This window comes from Myotis davidii, unplaced genomic scaffold (genome assembly GCF_000327345.1).
Source record: "Myotis davidii unplaced genomic scaffold, ASM32734v1 scaffold762, whole genome shotgun sequence".
NCBI classification, from domain to species: Eukaryota; Metazoa; Chordata; class Mammalia; order Chiroptera; family Vespertilionidae; genus Myotis; species Myotis davidii.
Window position 1 is genome coordinate 925844 of NW_006293699.1, and position 9549 is coordinate 935392.

The 9549-nt window shown below is 44.5% G+C and overlaps 1 protein-coding gene across 1 annotated transcript in view; it reads left to right on the forward strand.

Annotated features, from left to right (window-relative positions):
* The window catches only part of GALNT11 (polypeptide N-acetylgalactosaminyltransferase 11), a 62512-nt gene that overhangs the window by 22905 nt on the left and 30058 nt on the right, over positions 1–9549 (forward strand). Inside the window, exons 3-5 of the mRNA XM_015566243.1 lie at positions 1746–1869; positions 4031–4197; positions 8395–8520. Of these exons, the coding sequence (XP_015421729.1) occupies positions 1746–1869; positions 4031–4197; positions 8395–8520 (417 nt within the window). The remainder of the gene's footprint in view (positions 1–1745; positions 1870–4030; positions 4198–8394; positions 8521–9549) is intronic.

The window sequence follows — 9549 nt, forward strand, 5'->3', positions numbered from 1 at the left end:
ACCTCCCCATCAGCCCTCCCTTGAGTGTGACGGGGTGGTGCCCCAAACTCCCAATCGGCCCTACCCTGAGCGTGACTGAGGGTGGCATCACAACTTCCTGATCTGCCCTGCTCTGTGCATGGCAGGGGGATCTCCCCAACCCCCTGATCAGCCCTGCTCTGTGGGTGATAGGGGGGAGCTCCCCAACCCCTTGATCGACCCTGCTCTGTGTGTGACAGTGTACGGAGCCCCAATCCCCCTGATGGGCCCTGCTCTGTTCGTGACAGGGGGCAGCGCCCCAACCCCCGGATTGGCCCTGCTCTGTGCGTGACAGGGGGTGGCGCCGCAACCTCCCCATCGACCCTGCCTTGAGTGTGACAGGGGGTGGTGTCCTAACCCCTCAATCGGCCCTACCCTGAGCGTAACTGGGGGTGGCATATTAACCTCCTGATCCACCCTGCTCTGTGCATGACAGGGGGCGGCACCCCAACTCCTCAATCGGCCCTGCTCTGAGCCCGACCAGGGGTTGCACCTAGGGATTGGGCCTGCCCTCTGCCACCCGGGAGCGGGCCTATGCCAGCAGGTTGTTATCTCCCGAGGGGTCCCAGACTGCGAGAGGGCACAAGTGGGGCTGAGTGACAACCCCCCCTTCCCTGCCAGTGCACAAATTTTTGTGCACTGGTCCTCTAGTCCTATCTAATAAAAGGGTAATATGAAAATTGACCTTAAGAGCAGAACGACTGGGAATCACTGGTCACTATGACATACTGACCACCAGGGGGCAGATGCTCAATGCAGGAGCTGCCCCCTGGTGGTCAGTGCACTCCCACAGGCTGACGGCTGCCAGCACAGTGGTGGTGGCGGGAGCCTCTCCTGCCTCCTTAGCAGCACTAAGGATAACCGACTGCAGCTTAGGCCTGCTACTCGCTGGCAAGTGGACATCCCCTGAGAGCTCCCAGGCTGCCAGGGGGGTGTCTGACTGCCAGCTTAGGCCTGATCCCCCAGGGAGCAGGCTTAAGCCAGTAAGTGGACATTGTCCAAGGGGTCCCAGCCTGTGAGAGGGCACAGGCTGGGCTGAGGGGACCCCTCCCCCCCGAGTGCACAAATATTTGTGCACCAGGCCTCTAGTAATACAAGAGTACTGTGTTTTGCGTACTCACCACTGCAAACAGACTTTTGCCCCACCCTGTATAAGTGAGATTAATACAGTATTACAGTATTTGTCTTTCTCTGTCTAAAACCGGCATTTGGACATCCCTCTCACAATCCGGGACCACTGGCTCCTAACTGCTCACCTGCCTGCCTGCCTGATCACCCCTAAGCACTCTGCCTGCCGGCCTGCTTGCCCCCAACTGCCCCCATCCTGCTGGCCTGCTGGCCCCCAAATGCCACTCCTGCCGGCCTGATCGCCCTCAACTGCCCCCACCCTGATGGCCTGCTCACCCCCCACCCCCTGCCTGCCTGCCCACCAGGCCTGGGCTCTGTGATCAATGGCAGAGCAGAGGCAGGCATTTCCCACCTGGCCTGGGCTCCGCCATTAATCCCCACCCACAGAGAGGCCCTTTCCACTCAGCCTGCGCTCCATGGCTTTGTCCGGGAGGAGGTCCGGAAGGTCGTCTGGAAGGTCTCCTGGTCTAATTAGCATATTACCCTTTTATTAGTATAGATGAGAGTTTAAAGTGAAGATTTTCTTAAGATTATAACATAACAATAATGGTAATCTTTTGCAGATTTCATGCACTGACTATAACTTCACTCTTTTGCAGGTATGATTTTTAATGAACATGATCAGGAGTTGAGAGACTTGGGGTATCAGAAGCATGCCTTCAATCTCCTTATTAGCAACCGCTTGGGCCACCACAGAGATGTGCCAGATACAAGGAATGCAGCGTACGTTCCTTATCGGGTTCTGCTCATCAGTTTGGTGACATAGTACTGTCAGTGCCAGTGTAATAAGCCTGAGGGCAGTGTTTATTTGCACTTAGGCTTTGTTATTCCGGATACTAGATAACTCAAGCCACATTTCCACTCTGATGACACTTGAATCCACGTAGTCTGAGACTGTACCAACAACATTCTAGAACTTGCTGTGTTCCTTTTGAAAGTTAAAATAATGTGGAGAAAGAAGAGAGGGACCAACTGCATGTAATTATATAACCTTCTGAGCATAAATTTTTTTGTTTTGTTTTCTCTAAAATATTTTTATTGATTTCAGAGAGGAAGAGAGAGGGAGAGAGAGAAACATCAATGATGAGAGGGAATCATTGATTGGCTGCCTCCTGCGCGCCCCCTACTAGGGATCAAGCCCTCAACCCAGGCATGTGCCCTTGTCTGGAATCAAACCCGGGACCTTTCAGTCTGCAGGCTGATGCTCTATCCACTGAGCCAGACCAGCTAGGGCCTGAGCATAAGCTTTTTTAAAATGTTAATGTATTCCTTTTTGCCATGAATCCAGTAAGTCAGTGAAGAATTTGACTCCTTGCTCACTTTTATGTTCTCATTATTTGAGTTTTGTCAAAAGCTTTTCATTCATAGTAGGGGCTCAGTGCACAAAATTCGTGCATGCGTTGGGGCGGGGGGGTTGCCCCAGCCTGGCCTGCACGCTCTCACAATCCGGGACATCCCTCTGGCAATCGGGACCACTGGCTCCTAATCGCTCACCTGCCTGACTTCCTGATTGCCTCTAACCACTGGCCTGCCTGCCTGATTACCCCAATCGCTCGCCTGCCTGCCTCATCACCCCTAACCAGTCTGTATGCCTGCCTCATAGCCCTTAACTGCTCACCTGCCTGCCTCATCGCCCCTAACTGCCTCTGCCTCAGCCCCTGCCACCACGGCTTTGTCCGGAAGGAGGTCCGGAATGACGTCCGGAAGGTCATTCGGCTGTCTGGTCTAATTAGCATATTAGGCTTTTATTATTATAGATAGTTGGTCAGTCATTCCACATACAGTTTATTTGAACACCTACTGTTTGTTAGACATTGTATTAGGCCTCAAAAATAAACAGAATAAGACATTTTTGGGTTCACAGGCCTTCAAGTCTAGCAGGGGAGATAAATAAGGAAACAAGTAATTGTAGTAGCATAAGAATGATGGCTGTGATGGAAACTAGTGAAATGGGGCCCCCAAACTGGAGTGGTCAGGGAAAGTTTCTCAATGATGACTGAGCAGTGAAGCAAGAGAGTAGGGGGACAGACTAAGGCATAAAGCTATATAGTTTGTCAAAGGGACCCAAATGTTTCAGTTTAGCTATAATGGAAGAGTAGCAAGAGGCTGGGGTAGGCTGGGCCTAGCCAATGGAAGGGCAAAAGAGCATGGAATTCTGGATTTGATTCTATAAGTTGGTGGGGGTTTTTTATTGTCGTATAAAGCCACCTAACTATTAGGTACTTGCATGGAAGCTCTTCCATTATCTTGATGCATATAGTTTACTCAAATGTTTTTCTATTACTGAGTAAAAAATGAAATTTTTGGATACAAGTTTTATATTTCTATTTTCTTTTCGAGACCTCATTGAGAAGTTGAACATCAACTTACAAGTGCTGCATTAAAAACTTGCAATGAGCCCGGCCATTGTGTCTCAGTGGTTGAGCGTCAACCTATGAACCAGGAGGTCACGGTTTGATTCTCGGTCAGGGCTCATGCCCAGGTTGTGGGCTTAGTCCCCAGTGTGGAGCTTGCAGGAGGCAGATCAATGATTCTCTCTCATCATTGACATTTCTCTCCCTCCCTCTCTCTTCCTCTCTGAAATCAATAAAAATATTTTTTAAAAATACTTGCAATGATTTTATGTAACCTATGTACCAAAAATGAAAAACAACCCAAGTTTTTAAAATGTTTAAAATAAGCAGAGTAGCACTTATCAGAGGGAGAAGTTAATTAACATGTAAAACTCTTGAGTAAGAAACGACATTGTTCCTTAAATGCTTTTTAAAAATGGTTATAGTGCAAGGAAGAAGCAGAATAAGATTGTAGTTAAGGTGTAGTGAATAATAACTTAAAATATTTGAGCCTTTTAAATTGTTGGAATTTTTCTCATTCACTTTTGCAGATGTAAAGATAAGATATACCCTACAGATCTGCCAGTTGCTAGTGTTGTTATTTGTTTCTACAACGAAGCCTTGTCTGCTTTGCTGCGGACTGTGCACAGCGTCCTGGACCGCACACCAGCCCGGCTTCTCCATGAAATCATCCTTGTGGATGACAGCAGCGACTTCGGTAAGGAATGTTGTCACTGGTAATGTAGGATCTAGGCTGTTGTTCCCTGTGGTATTGGTAACATCAGTAAGGCTGACCCTTCAATACGTAGTGAATGGGAGAACCCTATGCATGTAATCGCAATGGAGTCAACCACAAATAAATGCCTGTCCAAAGATTATGGGATAATTTTGAAGAAACTGCATTACCTTTGTAATCTGTTCACCAACTGTGCTACCTAAACTTGGCCCTTGAAATTTTTCCCTTAGCTTACCATTTAAAAAGAGCGAACATAATACTCAATGGGAAAAGGCTAAAAGCATTTTCCTTAAGATTGGGAACAAGTCAAGACTGTCCACTTTCACCACTTTTCTTCAGCTTAGTATTAGAAATCCTAGCCATAGCAACTAGACAAGAGAGAGATAAAAGGCATCCACATTGGAAAAGAAGAAGTAAAACTGTCATTTGCAGAATCCTAAAGATTTCCTCTAAAAATTACTAGCACTGATAAATGAATTGGGTAAAGTAACAGGATATAAAATCACTATTCAGAAGTTGGTTTCATTTTTATACACCAACTAGAGGCCTGGTGCACGGATTTGTGCAGTGGTGTCCCTTGGCCTGGCCTGCAGGGATTGGGCTGAAACTGGCTTTCTGACATCCCCAGAGGGGGTTCCAGATTGCGAGAGGTTGCAGGCCAGGCTGAGGGACCCCACCAGTGCACAATCGGGACTGGGAAAGGACCGCAGGAGGGCTCCAGGGCATGTCCAGCCCGTCTCGGCGAGTCCTGATTGGCCAGACCCCTAGCAGCAAGCTAACCTACCGGTCAGAGCATCTGCCCCCTGGTGGTCAATGCGCGTCATAACACTGGTCAAAAGGTTGAACAAACTGTCAGACACTTAGCATATTAGGCTTTATCCTACTAAAGGCCCAGTGCACGAAATTCGTGCACTTGGGGTGGGAGGTCCTTCAGCCCAGCCTGCACCCTCTTGCAGTCCAGGAGCCCTTGGGGGATATCCAACTGACAGCTTAGATCAGCAGTCAGACATCTTTAGCACTGTCATGGAGGCGGGAGAGGCTCCTGCCACCTGCTGCACTCACCAACTGTAAGCGCATTATTTTGACCCCACAGTAGAATGACCAGTTGCTATGACACACACTGACCACCAGGGGACAGACGCTCAGTGTAGGAGCTGCCCCCTGGTGGTCAGTGCACTCCCACAGGGGGAGTGCTGCTTAGCCAGAAGCTGGCTTACGGCTGGCAAGCGCAGCAGTGGTGCGGGGAGCCTCTCCCACCTCTGTGGCGGTGCTAAGGACCCCTCTGGGGGGAGCAGGCCTAAACCAGCAATCAGACATCCCCCGAGGGGTCTTGGATTGCGAGAGGGCGCAGGACGGGCTGAGGAACCCCTCTCCCCCCAATGCACGAATATCGTGCACTGGGCGTCTAGTATAGGATAATGAACTATCAGAAAGAGAAATTAAGAAAACAATCCTGCCTTAGCTCATTTGTCTCAGTGGCTAAAGCGTTGGCACGTACCTCAGTTGCAGGCTTGATCCCTGTCCCCAGTCAGGGTGTGTGTGAGAGACAGCCAATAGATGTTTCTCTCTAAATATCAATGGGAAAATATTCTCAGGTGAGATTTAACAAAAAAGCCAATAAAAAGAAAACAATTTCATTGGGATTTGTTCCAAGATGGCTGCAGAGTAGGTGAAAGTTACACTTGCCTCCTCCCAGGACCAAATTGGAATTACAAGTAAATTATAGAACAATCAACCTGACTAACTAAAGGAAGACTAGCTGAACAGAAGTCTTATAACTAAGGATATATAGAGGAAGCCATGTCGAGACTGGTGGAAATGGCAGAGACGTGAAAAGGGAAGAGATTGAGTACAGATTGGTAGTCACAAAAGAGTCATGGGAATTTAAAGTTCAGCATAGGGAATATAGTCAGTAATATTGTAATTAAAATGTATGGTGCTGGGTGGATACTTCCAAATATTTAGGGGCTACTTTGTAAAGAATATGGTTATCCACTATGCTGTATACCTTAAACCAGTGGTTCTCAACCTTCTGGGTCTTTAAATATAGTTCCTCATGTTATGACCCAACCATAAAATTATTTTCATTGCTACTTCATAATTGTAATGTTGCTACTGTTATGAATTGTAATGTAAATATCTGATATGCAGGATGGTCTTAGGCGACCCCTGTGAAAGGGTCGTTCGACCGCCAAAGGGGTCGCGACCCACAGGTTGAGAACCGCTGCCTTAAACCAATGCGTAATAATATTGAATGTAAACTGAAAAAAGCACATGGTATCTGTTGCATTTTTGGTGATGTAAAGATTGATCAGTTGGTTTGAGTATTCTTACCTGGATTCACCCACACTGTAAATTTTCCCATTTGTCTTTTACCTAAATTTTATTAAATTCATGTGCTGGTTTTTTAAAAAATCCCATTTACAATTGCATTAAATTTATTCCCCATACCTAGGAATAAATTTAACGAAGGAGGCCTGGCCGCGGTAGCTCAATGGTTAAGCATTGACCTATGAACCAGGAGGTTATGGTTCAAGTCCCTGACAGGGTTGCGGGCTCAATCCCCAGTAGGGGTTGTGCAGGAGGCAGCCGGACAATGATTCTCTCTCATAACATTGCTGGTTGGTGTTTCGATCTTTTCCTCCCTCTCCTTTCCTCAATAAAAATCAATAAAAATTTTAACTAAGGAAGTCAAAGACCTGCACTTGGAAAATTATAAGACGTTGAAGAAGATACAAATACATGGAAGCATATATTATGTTCATGGATGGGAAGAATTAACATCGTTAAAATGTCCATACTAACCAGAGCAATCTATGGATTCAATGCAATCCCCATCAAAATACAAAAGGCAGCCCTGACCGGTTTGGCTCAGTGGATGGAGCATCAGCCTGCGGACTGTGGAGTCCTGGGTTCGAGTTCGGTCAGGGGCATGTACCTTGGTAGCGGGCACATCCCCAGTGGGAGGTGTGCAGGAGGCAGCTAATCGATGTTTCTCTCTCATCGATGTTTCTAACTCTCTCTCTTCCTTCCCCTCTGTAAAAAAAAAAAAAAAAAATCAAAAAATAAAGTAAAATAAAATAAAAAATACAAAAGGCATTCTTTACAGAACTAGAACAAATAAATCTAAAATTTATATGGAACCACCAAAGACCCTGAATAGCCACAGCAACGGAGGAATCATGCTACTGGATATCAAACTATACTACAAGGCTGTAATAATCAAAACAGTATGGTACTGGCATAAAAACAGACACATAGATCAATGGAACAGAATGGAGAGCCCAGAAATAAACTCACATTTATTTGGTCAATTTATGGCAAAGGATAATATGAATATACAATGGGGTAAACACAGTTTAGTCAATAAATGGTGCTGGGAAAATTGGACAGATACATGCAAAAAAAGGGGGGGAACTAGATCGCTTTATAAGAATAAAACTCAAAATGAATTAAAGACATAAATGTAAGACCTGAAACCATAAAACTTCTAGAAGAAAACATTGGCAGTAAATTCTGACGTTGCTTTTAGTAATATACCTCCTAGGGCAAGTCTCCTCGGGCAAGGGAAAGAAGGAAAAATAAATAAACGGGACTACATCAAACTAAGAAGTTTTTGGCACAGCCAAGGAAACCATCAACAAAACAAAACAACCTACTAAGTGGGAGAAGTTACTCGCCCTTGGAAGGTCCTAAACTCATAAAAGGCATATTTACTGCTGCTATTATGTAATTTTCTAATAACCATAGAAGTTATTTCTCAATTATCCTGAAATGGAATAAGATATGATAAATTACTTTGAAACAAAAGACATTTATATCCCATTTTCTTTGTTTTAAATCTGATTTGTATCTGCAGCCAGTGGAACTTTGACTCAATATTCATTTTCAAACATTTTTTATGCAAAGCATTGTACTAGCTTGCTGTCAAAATACAAATAAGTGTATAAGGTAAGTATTTCTCTTGGCTGGTACTCCAACTCCTACCCTTCATTTCTTTCCCTTTTTTTCACCTTATCAGATAAGTTACAATCTTCTTTTAAAATAAAACAGAAGACCCTATAATATTTACTTGACAGTATGTTGTTGGAAGTACCAGATGCAACCTTAGAATAGCTATAAAATGTCTTTGTATGTGTCTCATGTGATTTGAATGATTATGGAACTCTTTATTTTCAGATGACTTGAAAGGAGAATTAGATGAATTTGTCCAAAAACATCTCCCTGGAAAAATTAAATTAATAAGAAATACAAAACGTGAGGGATTAATTCGAGGAAGAATGATAGGAGCAGCTCATGCAACAGGTATAACTTCTCATTGGGTGTTGTGGGTGGGTGCTGAGCGGTTAGGGCTGTCCGTGGTGCCTTTGCTGATTCTGTAGAGATCTGAAAAGTGGCTCTTACGTGGGCATTGCCAGCGGGAGAGACGAGGTGGGAAAGGCCTTTGGGAAAGACCCTGGTGTCCCAAAGCACAAAGTCCAAGGAAGCGAACTCCAGAATCCTCAGGCCTATTTTCTTAAAGACCCCTATTGTTAATTACTGCCCTTCAAATATATTTGCATCTTCTTCACTTAAAGTGGAAGTTCTGTAATTTTTAAAAAACAAAATATATATGTGCCCAAACTGTTTGATAAAAATTTGACTTACAGCTTGGCCAGTGTTGCTCAATGGTTGAGCATTGACCCATGAACCAAGAGGTCCCCAGTTCAATTCCCAGTCAGGGCACATGCCCACATTGTGGGCTCAATCCCCAGTCGGGGGAGTGCAGGAGATGGCCGATTTATGTCATCAGTGTTTCTATCTGTCCCTCTCTATTCCTCTCTAAAATCAATAAAAAACATTTTAAAAATTGACTTACATAATTATAAAGACATTTCCTTTAAAAATTTCCTCTTACTAGTAATTTTCCTAAGTCCATCAAGGATAAAGTCTCATTGGTACCACTATATTTTTAAAAACTTCACAGCTTACACCTATCTTGACCCTTATAAAAAGAAATAACAGGTATCAAATTCAGAATCTTCTGCTGAACATATATCTGGTTAGTCTTCAGTTACATTATATTGATACCATTATATTTCTTCTTAAGGTTGTTACCTCTGTGTAAGGTTGGTGATTCTGATTGTCATTTATGGTCTTGGTAAAAAAAAGTCCTTTTAAAATAAATTCAAGTTAAATGAATTTACTTAAAGATATTAGGTACATAATACTGCATGTATGCATGGGTATGGCCCCCAAAAATCATGAAGGTAATTTATTTAGGTACTGCTGCCAGTTCAGTCGGATGATGTATTTATGTGGCATAAAATATAACTGCTATCCTCCCAGCCCACT